This window comes from Pongo pygmaeus, chromosome Y (genome assembly GCF_028885625.2).
Source record: "Pongo pygmaeus isolate AG05252 chromosome Y, NHGRI_mPonPyg2-v2.0_pri, whole genome shotgun sequence".
In the NCBI taxonomy this organism is placed as follows: domain Eukaryota; kingdom Metazoa; phylum Chordata; class Mammalia; order Primates; family Hominidae; genus Pongo; species Pongo pygmaeus.
In genome coordinates this window covers 33,848,145-33,863,281 of record NC_072397.2, presented here as the reverse complement: position 1 = coordinate 33,863,281, position 15,137 = coordinate 33,848,145, and the positions used below count along the sequence as shown (strand labels likewise).

Sequence of the window (15,137 nt, the reverse complement as noted above, 5' to 3'; positions counted from 1 at the left end):
CTATCTTGCTGGGCATACTGAGCTTACGATTTTTGCTTTTCCAGGTCACTTTTGGCTGTAAGCTACTGTTTCTGCCGAATTATTTCATCTACGTATCATCTTGCTGTGAATCAGCATGCCGTCCCTGACCCATGTTGCAATGGACAGTGTCCTCGACACTCCTCACAAAATACCGCTGACATAAGGCATTTGTGTGTGTACTGGAAGCTTGGTAAAGGTTGGACACAATGGCAGGACAGTATGCTACATAATCACAGTAAAGAAATCTCAAAGCTGTTAACCTTCTTTTTAAAAGCAGTTTGGCTAACCTCACTCATCACCTAATGTAGTCAAGATGCCTTGTTGCAAGCAATAGTCACAGAAGTTTTGGCTGGTTTAAACAGGAAAACAACTTATTAAAATATATTGGGTAACTAGCTCACAGAATCTCAAAATGAACCAAAGAGCCAGGCTGTCTCCAGGAATGACACACAAAACCATGCCGCAGAACTTGTCCAGTGAAGACACCTCAGCTGTCACCACTGGGCACTGAGTTACATCATGGCTTGCACAACTGACAGTAGTGGCCATTGCCGCTCTAACCGATACCACGGCTGCTGCTGCTGCTGCTGTTGATACTCTTCTCCAGAAAGTATTCTCTGCATTCCCTTCTTTACAGCATCAGTAGTCCCCTATTAAAAATTTGGGATGGGTGCATCTCACTGATGTTTGTAGGTTACCTGCCCAAGATGTAGCTGCAAGACAGGCTGAGAAAATAAGACTATTTATTCATAAGGTGAAGCATTCTCAAATCCAGAGGGGTGCAACCTGTTTATGACAAGCGCTCTCTATGGCAATGTTTCTCGACCGTCAGTGTGCCCATGGGCCATTTGGAGATCTTGTTAAAATGCAGATTCTGATTCAGTAGGTTTGGCCTGGGACCTGAGATTCTACAGCACCCACGTGATGTGAAGTTGCTGATCTGAGGATCATACACTGTGTAGCAAGCCTCCACAGCACCAATAGCACCAATTTTCAAATTTGGCTCCATATTGGAGTAACAAGAGAAACATTTCCTTAAAAAAAAAATATTGACTTCTGAGCCCTGCCCTCAGCTGATTTAATTGGTTTGGGGTGAGGCATGGACACACAATTTTTTTAAGTTTCTAATATACTCAGATAGCTTTCACTGCAGGATCCAACTTCTTGTCTCTTTGCAAGGTTATTTTAATTTCATTTTTCTGAGAAGGAGTCTCACTGTGTCACCCAGGCTGGAATGCAGTGGGGGCAATCTTGGCTCACTGCAACCGCCACCTCCCAGACTCAAATGATCCTCCCACCTCAGCCTCCTGAGGAGCAGGGACCACAGGTGCACACTGCCACACCCAGCTAATTTTTGGTATTTTTGGTAGAGACAGGGTTTTCCCATGTTCCCCAGACTGGTCTCAAACTCCTGAACTTAGGCAATCCATCGGGCTCAGCCTCCCAAAGTGTGAGAATTACAGGTGTGAGCAAATAAGCCCACCTGCAAGGTTACTTCTTTTCTCCAGCTTCCAGGACTTCCACTTCTCCCCCCCACCCCCTTGCTTGGTTTCTCCCCTTGTAATTTGATTATTCTCATTTATTAGGCAGAACAATTTGAAACTCTACTCTTTAGTCCCTTGGGCCTAACTTTGCATACCTAAAGCTCTATAGAGTTCTGCCAATCCAGTGTTTCCCAACTGTGCTTTAGGAGCACAGAAGAACTGGCAGAGGTGTTCAAAGACACCAGCATGTATACATCTTCTCCCCCAACGTATAAGAAAGAAATATAGAGATTTATTTCTGAGCTGATACAAATTACGCCACTAATCTTACTTAACACATTGAAATGGATACAATCAGTTTTGATCCTAAAAGTTTTTTAAGAGATTTCATAAGATTTCAAGAAAACAGCACCAGCCTTTGAAAAATTCATGATCTAAAGAAAAGTAAATTCTAAGAATCACTTATGAAATATAAAATACAAATAATGTTTGATCCCTTGACCAGCTAACCTTTAACAAGAAAATGGGTGAAACTGTTCAGAACTGTTAAGAACTAACACACAAATCCAGAAAACGTTAAAACTCCTAAGCAGGAGACATTTTTTAAAACTCCACACCTACTTACATCATTGTGAAAGTTCAGAACACCAAAGAAAAACTGATCTTACACAGCAAAAAGACTGGCAGCAGATTTCTCAGCTGCAATAGAAACTAGAAGATAACAGAGTAATATGCTCAATATTCTGAGAGGGAAAATACTTTTAGACCTAGAATTATGTATTCAGTAGAATTATGAAACAACAGGGAAAAATCAAAATATTTTAGGTAGAAAAAAACCCAAGGGTTTACCACATCACACTGTCACACAAGGAAATTATAAGGAATTTGTTACAGGCATAAGGAAAATGATTCAGAAGGCAGATCTGACATATGCAAAGGAATGGTAAGCAAAATGTTATTACATATGTGGATGCGTCTAAAAAACGATGTCTAATTTATATGACGAAACCAGGATAGAGCTAAAATAGTGAATAACATATAAACTGAGAGAGGGGAGGGTGTCTAGAGCTAAAACATCCTGAAAGCCTTTGTATTATTCAAGAGGAGAGTAAAGCTATGTATTAGCTTTATATTTTAAGTTTACATTTTAAAATAGTACAACAGTCACTTAAAAATATAGACTGCATTACTCCAAATAAGTTGAGGAAAAAAACAACGTGAGAAAAAGAAAACAAAAAAAACACACCAAAAAAACGCGTACACACGTGAGCATATTACTGTTATCTTCTAGTTTCTATTGCTACTGAGAAGCTTCTTCTGTAAGTTTTAACTTTCTTGTTTGTATGCCATTCTTATTCAAGGTAAGTAGTGTTCTACAAATTTTTACTGTGAGCGTGTCCTTAAAGGATCACTTTCTTTCAGCCTAGGTTGTAGAAGGATTCATCCAAGTCGGCTTTACGTTTGCTTCTGCCAGGCATTCTAGATGCCCCATGTCTAGGACCTCTTTAGGCAGGAGAGAGGGTGATGGTGTAGGAGGACCCATTTCTTGGCTTGCAGATTCCAATAACACGTTATAGATTTAAACCCCAAACTTTGATGAAATGCAGGTCTAGGGTTTCAAAATTTAATGAGAGTTAAATACGTATTTTCTTCATCCAGAGATGGGGCAGGCTTCCTCATCTGCTCGTTCATGGGTGATGATTTACATTTTCCCCACTCTATCCTTTTCCTAAGGATTTTAGGGACAACGGCTTTTCGCAGAGTACTCAGCTCCAGCTCCCGCCTTCAGCCCTTAACCTCCTGCCCCTAAACATCCAGAACTCAAGTTAGAGAGAGTAACATTTTGCCCACACCTAGGACGACCAATCCTTCTGGTTTCCTTAGGGACGCAGGAATTTCTCAGTGCTAAAACCAGTAAAGTCCTGGGCAAACCAGTATGACCGGCTGCCCTACAACCCAGCCCCCATATCCAGGGCAGGAGAAGAATCAGTTGAACAATTCATTGCTCTAGTTTTCAGTTTATTTTTGGTACTTGGAATTTCCCTCCTTTTTTTTATGGGTTTATCTGCCTATTGGAAACAAAACGTTATTATTTTTTTTTATCCCGCATTACTAGATGTCAGTAGTGAGACACTTCCCACGTTATAGAAGTCCAGCATTTTGCCAGTTCAAAACGTCATGTTTCAATTCTTTCCGTCAGTACAGAAGTGAAGTTTGAGGATAAAGGTCATAGCCACTTAGCCCTGTGTGTATAACAGGGTGCTGGAGTGGTCCCCAAAGTTATGTGATTGGCTCCACCACCTGCCCCACAGCTTGCTCCCGCTCTAGGCCCTTGCTCTGATCTTGAGAATGTTCTATAAGTCTCTAGGCAGGCCTAGCGTCTTCCTGTAAGTCCTAGAAGGTGAATTCTCCCATTAAAATGTAAAATCCCTGAGCAAAGAGATACTATTTTATTCTGTTCACTCCTGCATCTGCAGTAGCTGGTAATCACAAGCACTCAGTAACTACTTCTTGAAAGAACGAACACCCTGAATGTCAAAACTGGCATTTCCTCCCATCCAATCCCTTGTATCTCAAACTTGACAGAAAGGAGTCCAAGTTTCTGGCCTGTTGATGTCTCCCTCCCTTTTCCACAGACTTGCTACTATTTATTTCTGTAGGTACTTTAAAAGATTTTGGGGTGGGTGTGACGCTAACAGTGATTGTGCTAAACCTGTGCATTCCAGAAGCCATTTTGAAACTACAGCCCAGACACATTCTCGTGTTTTAAAACTACACCATATATTTCAGTATGCATACTTATTTCAAGGGTGTTTTGGAGGCGATGCGTGTGCCTGTCGGTCTACGTGAGGGCGGTGCCTGCCTGGGACCAGCACACACGCACTGCGTACCCTGCGTCCTCTACCCACCCACAGCGTGGGGGACGCCGTCATCCCCCGCAGGCCTCCACCCTCCAGGGGGCGTGAGCGCTGCCACCCATTGGCTGAGGCCGATACCACGCGCCCCGATACCCGGCACAGGAGCCACCTCCCAGAGGCCCCCGGTCCACGCCTCAGTCGGCCTGCGCGCCTCAGCCTGGCGGTTCTACCTCCGAGGGTTCACCCGCCCTTGGTTTTCCTTACACCTTCGCCTTTGGCTCCTTTGACCACTCGAAGCCCCACAGCGGGTTCCAGCGGACTTCACCAGCGGACCCAGAAGTGGTGGGTGAAACACAGCCTCTGTTCCTCCTTGAGCCTGTGGGGAGCTGCTGCCTGCCGCCATCATGGTGAGTTGAAGGAAAGACCTGAGGGGCGAGGCCTGTGGGGTTTTCACCGGTGGGTGAAACCAGGCTGCGCCTTATCCTCGGTTTTCCTGTTTCGGGGCCACCCGCCTGGACGCATTAGGAGCCGTGACCCGCAGGGTGGGGCGAGGCGGCCTGGCAGCAGTGCGGCCCACACACACAGAGAGAGGCAGGCACAGAAGTGGCGGGACAGCGAGCATGGCGTGGGTCCCCAGGACGCGCTGCCTCACAGTTCGCTTGCAAGGGCCACAGCCTTCGTGCAGAACCCATTTCCTGCCCCAGGTTCTCTCCTGGTAGCGATTTGGGGTGTGGGTTCCCCACCCCCACGCGTCCCCACCTCCACTCCTAGGCGCCCTTTCCCCCTCCCCCACTCCCATGCGCCCCCACCCCGCCAACTTCATTTCTGACGCTCTCCCGGTGGCTCTGCAAGATGGCCGCGGGCCTGCTGAGGGACTTGGCTCCCTTCAATTGGGAGGGCCGGAACTTCTTCAGGAAGTGGTTCCCTCCTGGTGCTTGTACTGGGTGGGGTGGGTTGGTGGGGTTTGTGGGGGCCTGAGTGTGCTTGTACTGGGTGGGGTGGGTTGGTGGGGTTTGTGGGGGCCTGAAGGCATGGCCCACTAGCTGAGGGGGCTGGGTGGGAAGTGCCTCTGGTCCTTTCGCGGCTAGCGGCTGCTGGGGACTTGCTGATGGCGGCTCCCTCCTGCGGCGGCGACAGGCACAAAAGCTCACTCGACGCTATCTTTGTGGCAAGAGGTTGGCTTCAGTAGTTACCGTTGAGAATTTTAGAATTTTTAAACTCCAGGCACAATTTTTCCCTTCTAGATAAACCAGGAATCTTTGACAAAATGTCCAATTGGTAGATAATGTTGGGTGTGCATTCCTGCGAGTTTGGTAAATGCCCAGCGTTCGTTGAGCGCCGTCACAGATGTGGCTCTGAATACGCTGACCAAACACTGAGTCAAACACACGTGTTACATGCTCTGTGTGTGTGTGTCTGCATTGATAATTCTGTGTTTTCATTTTTAGAGATAAAAGGAGTTTTACACACGGTTTATATTACCATGTATAAACATTAAGTATATATAAGCAACTATTATGTGTCATAAGTGTGCAACATGTTATCCATGCTAATAAAAAGTCACCTTGATTTATAAGTTACAATTATTTACAATAATACTTTTCATTTTTAGAGGTAAAGGGAAGAAATGCTTGCAGTTTCATTAGGTTTTTTTCCTGATTATAAAAGTAGTATATTTACTCATTTGAAAACAATCACAGTAAGAAAATAGCAGTCCATCTTAATACCAACACATAAAACCACAGTTAAATTTTGATGCATGAATGCCCTTCCAGCTTATTTTTGTGCGTGTATTGCGATTGCATATAGATAGGCCAACTTTTACAAAAGTCACATAGTACTGCTTAATACTATTTTACAACTTGCAGCTTTCAGTTAATGTGGGTATTATTCTGAAGATAACTTTCAGTATATCATGTTAAAAATTATGCTGTTGTTTTACTGAATTCCCTTATGATGAATACTTTTTCAGTATTGAAACTATCATGGGCTGGGCGCCGTGGCTCACGCCTGTATTCCCAACACTTTGGGAGACTGAGGTGGGCAGATCACTGGAGGTCAGGATTTCGAAAACAGCCTGATTAACATGGTGAAAACCCATCTGTACTAAAAATACGAAAAATTAGCCAGGCATGGTGGCGTGCACTTGTAGTCCCAGCTACTCGGGAGGCTGAGGCAGGAGAATCATTTGAACCTGGGAAGCAGGTTGCAGTGAGCTGAGATGGTGCCACTGCATTCCAGCCTAGGCAAGAAAGGGAGACTCAGTCTCAAAAAAAAAAAAAAAAAAAATGCTGTGCATGTCCTTGTGTAAATATCTTGGCACACTTGTACTATTAATTCCTTGAGATGAATTGCTGTAAGTGGCATTGCTGGGTGGAAGTGCTTTGCCATTTCATAACAATTTTAAGTTATGCTCCTCATTAGTATAGTGGTGAGTATCCCCCTATCAAATTATGATACACCTTTTCCAAGGTACTCTTGGTAAAGCATGTATCAGTATTTTCCCACTGATGGTGGGTAGAGTGATCTCTGTTCCACACCCTTTCTAATGAACGGTATTAGGATTTTTTACATTGTCAACCTAATAGCTGGATAATATTACACTATGTTGATGTGCACTGTTTTAAATCATCAATGAAGTTGATCATTGATCATTAGCTTTTTAAATTTCCTTTTTAATTTTATTTCCCTTATTGACTCATAAAAACTCTGTATTAATACTCGCAGTTGTCATACATAGTGGGAAAATATATATAGTAGTAACGATGAGGTGCCGTGGTGCCCTTACCTTATTCCTCTTTTCAGTGGAGATGGCTGTAGTATTTCACTGTAAGCTTAGTGATAGGGTAGAATTAGATTGATAGAAAATAAGAATCCCCTATTTCTATTTTACTTAGGTTTTTAAAAAATTGAAAAATGAATGATGTATTTTATTAAATACTTTTTCAATGATGAATTAAAGTAGCGTATCCTGCGAATGGAGTATTCTTACATTGCCAGTATAAACTATATTCTTTACTACTGGAATTTTGCATTTGTGTTGAGGAGAGGGTTTGACCATCTTAATGAGGCTTTGTTGCTTATATGCTGTTAACCTTTGTAAAATGCATTGAGAAGTACTTTTTTCCTCTTTGAAAATTGAAGAAAAGAGTTTAAATTTCTTAATCTCTTCTTCTGTGTCTTCTATCTTTACTTCAGGTTTCTGGTATCTGTGTGCACCTCTCTCTGAAACACCACATACACCCAAGTTGCCTGTTTCTTCCCAAGTTGAAAAAACTCCCAGGGAAACTAAGCCAAATACCATTGGGTGTTCTTTTTCAAGATTGTTTGGGAAAAATTAAAATTTCTGTAGAAGTTGACCATGTCGTTGATTTCAAAATTTATCCCCATAGAGTTTGTACATAACATTCTTTTATAACCACGGGCCACAACCCATTTTTCAGGTCTCAATATATATTTTTGCTTTTTCTTGCTTAGTTTTGCAAGGATTGTTTATTGCTTGAATTTCATCCTTCCCACCCAGCACTCCCTGAGAATCTGCTCTTGGATTAACTTCTGATTTTCACGTCGTATTTTCTTAATTTTAGCATTCTCTTTATTTGTTCCTCTTCCTATTGCTGTGAATGTAACTTTGATGACTGCAAATGATGGGCTTTTTCCTGGCCAGTTTATGTAAATATCAGTTTGCTTACATGTTCACATAGTAATTGCATTAGATAATACTGGCAAAGGAGCTGACGTCGCAGGAGTTTAATGATAATTTTTTCCAGCTTTTAGCTGTCTTTGTCAATTGATTGTCCGTCCGCATATAACAAGAAATGTGCTTGCTAGAAATTGCAATGAGAGTTGTGTATATGATGGTCTTGAAGCTCACCCCTGTTTACTATTCCAACATTTCTCATTTCAAAATTCACCAACTCACTTGAAGGTATGATTAAGAAAATTACTTCTTTAAAGCAGTTTGTTGGCAGGATGCTATTGACGGTTATGATGGTACTTTCTTTAAAATTAAACTTCAGCTTATCCTAAGCATTCCTTTATATTTTTGGCCATAGTTTAGAAATAAGCAAAGGCTGTCTATTGATTGTGTGTATATATCTATCTATCTATCTATATCTATATGTGCATTATATAATTATGTATAAATACACACAGAGTCGGAATTGAACAATCCCTGCCAGTCAAGCCATGGTAAAAATGAGGTGCATTGCCAAAAATGAAGTACGTGGCTTACTTTGTTAGCTTTGAGCGCCACGTGCTCGCTGAGGACTAGGACGTGATGGTGACTTGCTTAATTTAAAGTGTTACCACGCTGTTAAAGAGATTCAGTGAATTTTATATGTACGATTCCAGTTAAGCAGGCAGCCAGTTTGTAAGATCCAAGCTAAAGTCAAACTTCTTATAAAATCAAATGCCTTTTTTCCTCTTTACCAAACTAAGTATCCATTTTACTATTTGTGTATAGAGTATGAGAATCAGAAGAGACACCCGAGGTCTTTTCCGGCCATTTCGTTTTCAAGCAAGGAAACTGAAACTGAGGTCATGAAAAGATTCACTTTCGTGAGCAATGGAAATCAGGTTCTTCCCAAACAAGAATTTTCCTCTTCAATTCTTGTGGCACTGTCACAAGGTTTCTTAACCAGACCCTTTGCAAATTTGGCACCAAATAATTCCTTATTGTAGGAGGCTGTCTTTGCATTGTAGGATGTGCAGTAGTATGCCTGGCCTTCAGCCCACCAGATTCCAGGAATACATCTCAGTTGTGACAGCCAATCTCTGAACGTCGCTGAATGCCCCTGGGGCTCACAAATCTTGCCCAGTTGAGAATCAGTGCATTTCCATAACCTCTCATGATCTGACGCAGGTTTCTGCCAGATGTTACATTTCTAAATTAAAATGCATCCAAACACTGTGGTGCAGAGACAATACCGTAATATAGCTTGCTTATCAAGGAAAAACATATCCAAAGTTCATCCACAAATCAAGGGGGAGTTGAAAAGGAGAGAAAGAAACTACAAGAATTTCAGAATTTCTTTTGTTTTGTTTTGTTTTATTCTGTTTGGGATTTCTGAATGAAGTGAGAAGGAATCGGTAAATTGTCTATAGGGAAGGGCAATCTAAGCAGGTTCCCAGTAGTTCAAGATAATGCAGCTTAATGTCATTTGGAAAAAACAATAATGGAAGACATTTTTAGAAAGGAAAAACTTTAAAAATAGTGTTGTAAATTTTTCTTCCACATCATTGTCATGAAATAACACTGTTAAAGGAAAGAATTAGGAATTAGCTGCAAACCCAAAATAGCAGGTACAAGCACGAAAGAATAGAGAAATGCAGTAACCTCGGCTTTAGTTGATGTGACAATTTAGATTTCATGTGTAGTAAAGCTGTGTAGACTCAGTAACTTCTAGCATCTAATTAGCAAAGCAGGAACCCACCTTTTTTATTAACTTCTATAACGTTACTGGGTTGTTCAAAAAGATGTACAGTTTCTTTCGTCTTTTGTTTTCTTTCAGACAGGTGTATGTGTAATAGTTTTGTCTTTTGCAGCTTTTTGTACTTACCTTTTAAAGTCAACAGCACTTCATCAATGATTTTTAAGTTATTGATGTGTCATAGTTTCCTGATGTTTCAATTAGTTCTTAATTAAAATTTTTTTCAAAATAAGTCAGCTAAATAGTGAAGCCAAAAAAGAAACTTGAAAACAAATCGGCTGAAAAGAAATTCAAATAACAGGACGCTAACTTACATTGGCATTACCCCTTTTACCACTTTATACGTACAAAATGAATTCACAGATGTTATCTCGTTTCATTCTCAAAGCAGTTTGCCCACAGATACGTAGTTGGCAAATAGGTGGCTTATAACCACTTACCTGTAAGGGACATAAACCTAGATCTCCTGACTAAGTTAATTTTTGTTTCACTGTGCTATATTGTTTGTCCAACATATATATTAGTTACGAATACTACTTCAGAAAATTTTACCTTAACCTTAGAGTCAACAGTGGAAAGAATAAAGACAGTTCTGATCAGAATCTAGAAAATGAATGAGTTATATGTATGTGTTTTTTTATCTGAAAATAAAGATGGCATGATTTATATCTATCAGCCCACTGTGAAAATTAGAATTATCAGATGGACTGATTTTGTGTTACTCAGGAAGAAAAATGTTATTTCAAAAGACGCTTTGAACACCCTAGCGTTAGGGAAGAGGATTATAAGAAATTGGTTTAAAACATTGAGGCTTATTTTCTTTCTGGTGGGGCTTTTTGTTTGTTTGTTTGTTTGTTTTTTTAAGGTTTATCTTTAGTCTTCTCAGTAAAGTGAAAAGTTGTTTATGAATATAGAACAGGATGATTTTAATAACTTTTACAAATCTAAACTTTCTAGTTTTGGGTGTCTTTTTTAACTACTTCACAGAGTATTTTCACAAATACTGGATGAGTATTCTTCCACAGCATTATACAAGACTCGGTGATGAGCAGCAGTAGGTTTAAGAAAGTAGTATATCCTTTGGTTAAAATTCCATGCTGATGTCCTCTGATTAGTTTAAATCCTGAGCCTGAACTGAGCTGCACTGGTGACTAATTTACAATGAAAATAACTTATATAAAATATATTATACTTAAAATACAAAAATGATATTTCACATTGTGTATGGGTTTTGCCTGCATATGTAATTACGATGTCTACTTTCCAAATTACAGTCTGCTGCAAATCCTGAGACTCCCAACGCAACCATCTGCAGAGAGGCCAGCACCCAGTCTTCATCAGCTGCGGCTAGCCAAGGCTGGGTTTTACCAGAAGGCAAAATCATGCCAAACACTGTTTTTGTTGGTGGAATTGATGATAGGGTATTGTATTCATACCTCATTTTTACCTTAAAATACATTATGAACAATGGGATTTGGGCCCTGTTACAAACTTAATGTGTTTTTGTACTTCATGGAGGTTTAGAATTGCTTTTAGGTTTGACCCATAGGTACTAAAAATATCTTTGACAAAGAGCTACTGGTCATTTTGGGGATAAATGGGGAAGAAATCTCCCCCTCATGGTAGTAAAATTGTAGTAAAGTTGAAATTTTTGAATGCCGAATTTTTACTCTGACGTTCCATTCTGTTCCATAGACGGATGAAGCTGAGATTAGAAGCTGCTTTGGTAGATATGGTTCAGTGAAAGAAGTGAAGATAATCACGAATCGAAGTGGTGTGTCCAAAGGGTGAGTAATTTTATCAAAAATATCTGAACTCCAGTCCCCTGTTCTATAGGTATCAGACAAGACTTCAAAACTGATATTCTGACCCTTGTATAAATGAAATTGTTTGCGGTGTTAATTTCTTTCACGTAGGGGATAAAAGGTTATTACCAGTTCTTTTATTTAGTCATTTTTCTAATGTTTGTTTTGAAATGTCTGCAATTTTTATTTCATACAGATGAGTTAATCAGTTTTCTCAAATAATTGTTTTCTTCATACGCTGCACCGCATCTTAAATTTTAACCACCTTGTCTTAGATAGTAAGTTAAATTCAGGTTCACAGATGTGAACCCTTTGTTAATCAATGAAGTTTTCACAGTGCCCTAATCTAGCACATTTTGACATAGTTCTGCTTAAGAAAAAGTAGTATTTGTAGAGGATCTGTCATGTGCATGTTAGCAAATACTTTTCATGGTATATTATTCATCTTTGGTCATGATCACTTCTGTATATAGAATAGTAGAAGTTCTGAACCATGTACTGTATGATGGTGATTTTATGCTTCATTTATCTGCCTTTATAGCTATGGATTTGTTTCATTTGTTGATGATGTGGATGTCCAGAAGATAGTAGAAGTAAGTAGTCTAATAGAAAAATCTCTTATTTATCTTACTGCTACGACGTTGAGTGTTAGTGATATACTCAGACTTGTGTAAAATTTGGAGAAAGCTAGACTTCCTGTTCACAATCCAAACTCAGAGTAACCTCCCATAACTTGATAGATGCTGTTTATTTTTGACTGGACACCTAGGTTCACGAACTACAGACAGGAGGGGTTGGAGTCAGGGTGATGAAAAGTTTTTGATCAACTTTCACTTGATGCCTCTTGACACTGGTTAGAGTGGCAAGGGTAATAAGTAAGGTAGCTTCATGATGACAAATTTTAATTTGGTGCGTAGTTGTCACTGATCGTCTATGATGGTTGGCACTTTAGAAGACTTTAGGTGTTTACCCAAGTCTTGGAAGCTAAGACTTGAAAATGGATTCTAGTTTTGTTACTGTTCTCTTTTCAGTCACAGATACATCTCCAGGGTAAAAAGCTGAAGCTGGGCCCTGCACTCAGGAAACAAAAGTTCTGTGAGTAGGAAAAGAAATTGTTCTTTTTTGACCCGTGTAGCTTTTCAGATAACTAAAAGTAGGCTTTTTTCTTCTTGCTCTTCAAAAAGGTGCTTGTCATGTGCAGCCACGTCCTTTGGTATTTAATCCTCCTCCTCCACCACAGTTTCAGAACGTCTGGAGGAATCCAAACACTGAAACTTGCCTGCAGCCCCTAATCACGCTGAATCCTGTAACTCAGTACGTTCAGGTAAGAACTGCTTATGTTCCTGATCTCTTGTTAATTGTAGTCATCCTTGTGTCTGTGGGATTGTATCTACACTTTCCATAGTAAGTGGCAATGGAGTCCCTGTTTGAACAGTGTGAGTAATGGGACGTTTGTTACTTTTGTTAGAAATTTCTTACTCTTAGTGTTGGTTATTTGAGCTAAAAATCTTCTATATACTTTGCAAGGCTTTCTCTCAGAAATGACCTCTTTAGACACATGAACAAATCTCTTCCTATCTCTTCTTTTTTCACCCCATATAACTGGTTCCTAAAGTATTTGGAAGCAGCTCTCCTTATGTGTCTGCCTAATTTATTGTTCTGTAAGGTTAGCAGTTAACCTAGCTATTCTTTGCTTGCAATGCTTTCCAGATGCCTCGTCATATAAATTGCTGACTTTCTGGATATATTCTGGTTCTGGGATGGGTAGATTTCTGATCTCTTTTACTCTATCCGTAAATCCCGTGAGTTTCTGGCATGTCATTTCTCTGATGCTGTTTGCTTTGATATATAAAGTGGGATTTGACATCCTCTGTCACTTACTGGTGATAAATAAGGTTTATTTTGTTCTTCGTTCCTTTCATTTCTGTGTGTGTTTAAAAGACCTTTTCTTTGATGGAAAATAAAGTAACAAAATAGTAGTGAAATAGTTCTTCAGTGTCTCTCATTTGTTGACATTTTCCATGTACTTGAAACGTGTAGGGTACACGTCTTCTTCTTTTTCCTTCTCTGAGCAATGGCTAGAAGAAAAGCCCTACTTGTTTCTAGCATTTACGGTGAGCCATTACTGAATGTGGGTGTATTCATGAATGCTGCTACCTGTATATTTTTAATTAGTAAGTATTTATTGAAACGTCGAAGACATTATAGTGTCTCTTTTCCATTTGTGGCGTGTGTACTGCCCTTACTTTTAGGAAATGAAGTACAGAGAAAGCCATAACATCTGTCAAAGAACTACAGTATTACCCTATAATATTGTCAAATACAAAACAGTCTGGAAGTATTTTGCCAAAGAAGTAGCAAATGTATTAACTTAGGTTGAAATCTGTCTTAATAGAGCCTTATCACCAGTGTGAGAAATAACTTCTGGGTGGGCATAAGTGCACAGTACAAATAAGGTAAACTTTGGCTGGTGCAATAGTCACTTATTTTGTCATTTGTCTCTTCTCCCTCCCCACCCAAAGGGTAGCGCTTGACAGAGAATGTTTGTTTCTTCATGAAGTCAGTCATTCTTTTAGAATTCTACATTGCTGTGTATAGAAAAGTAATTACTTTTTCAAAGTTTTTCATATTTTTGTTATATTGGGAATGATAATTCTTTCTAATTAAAAAAAAATGTTTTACCGTATTAATCCATTCTTTCTGTAAACTTTATTTTCAGGCTTATCCTACTTACCCAAATTCAGCAGGTCAGGTCATCACTGGGTATCAGTTGCTTGTATATAATTATCAGGTAATTGAAGAGGGAGTAAAACGATTTACTTTCAGCTACTATTGAGGCCTTCCACTTGTTTATACAAATTTCCTGAATAGTTTGTCATTTTAAACTAGTGAAATGTACCTAAAATTTAAGAAAACACTTAGAATTAGCGTAATGAAGCCCTCTGTATCGTTTAGAAGTGATGAAAGAGTATTGTGACAGGAGGGTACTTAGCAATAACTTTTCTGTAGAACAATTTCTGAGATTTGTGTTTCCGTCTTTGTTTCAGCATGTATTTTGTTATGTTTGCTGTTGAGGGTACCTAGCGATAACTTTTCTGTAGAACAATTTCTGAGATTTGTGTTTCCGTCTTTGTCTCAGCATGTATTTTGTTCTGTTTGCTGTCTAAGAGCTGAAACATCCAGACTGACTTTGATGAATTTTATAGAGATACAGAGTGAAATAAAAGCTTTACCCAATTCTTACAGCACAGAATTCCAGTTGTATTTTTATTTTAGCTTGCTGCTTCATGTTAGTAGTTCTCTGGGTGTCGTTTCAACGACACGACTATATCTGTGACCCGTAACCATATGTGTGGTAACAAATTCAAAGAATTAATATCTTTGGGAGTTCCACAATGCCATTTCCAGAAAATTGGGAAAAAGGTAAGGTTTTGTGTGTGGAAGTAACAACAAGAAACTTCAGGGATTAGAAACCTAAAGTACTTCTTTTTTGTATTCTGTTTCTTTTGTTCTATTATCCAAGGAGCCAGCATGAGA

At 39.7% G+C, this 15,137-nt stretch overlaps 1 protein-coding gene across 2 annotated transcripts in view; it reads left to right on the top strand.

The window, feature by feature from the left end:
- The first annotated feature begins 4,559 nt into the window (after positions 1 to 4,559).
- The window catches only part of LOC129025913 (deleted in azoospermia protein 4-like), a 43,955-nt gene continuing 33,377 nt past the window's right edge, over positions 4,560 to 15,137 (top strand). Inside the window, exons 1-6 of one of the 2 annotated variants that reach the window (XM_054473465.1) lie at positions 4,560 to 4,770; positions 11,070 to 11,216; positions 11,491 to 11,582; positions 12,142 to 12,193; positions 12,632 to 12,695; positions 12,785 to 12,924. In XM_054473465.1, coding sequence (XP_054329440.1) covers positions 4,768 to 4,770; positions 11,070 to 11,216; positions 11,491 to 11,582; positions 12,142 to 12,193; positions 12,632 to 12,695; positions 12,785 to 12,924 — 498 coding nt within the window. In that variant the 5' untranslated portion in view covers positions 4,560 to 4,767. Of the gene's footprint in view, positions 4,771 to 11,069; positions 11,217 to 11,490; positions 11,583 to 12,141; positions 12,194 to 12,631; positions 12,696 to 12,784; positions 12,925 to 15,137 lie in introns of those variants that run through there. The other variant, XM_054473466.1, reaches the window with a different exon arrangement.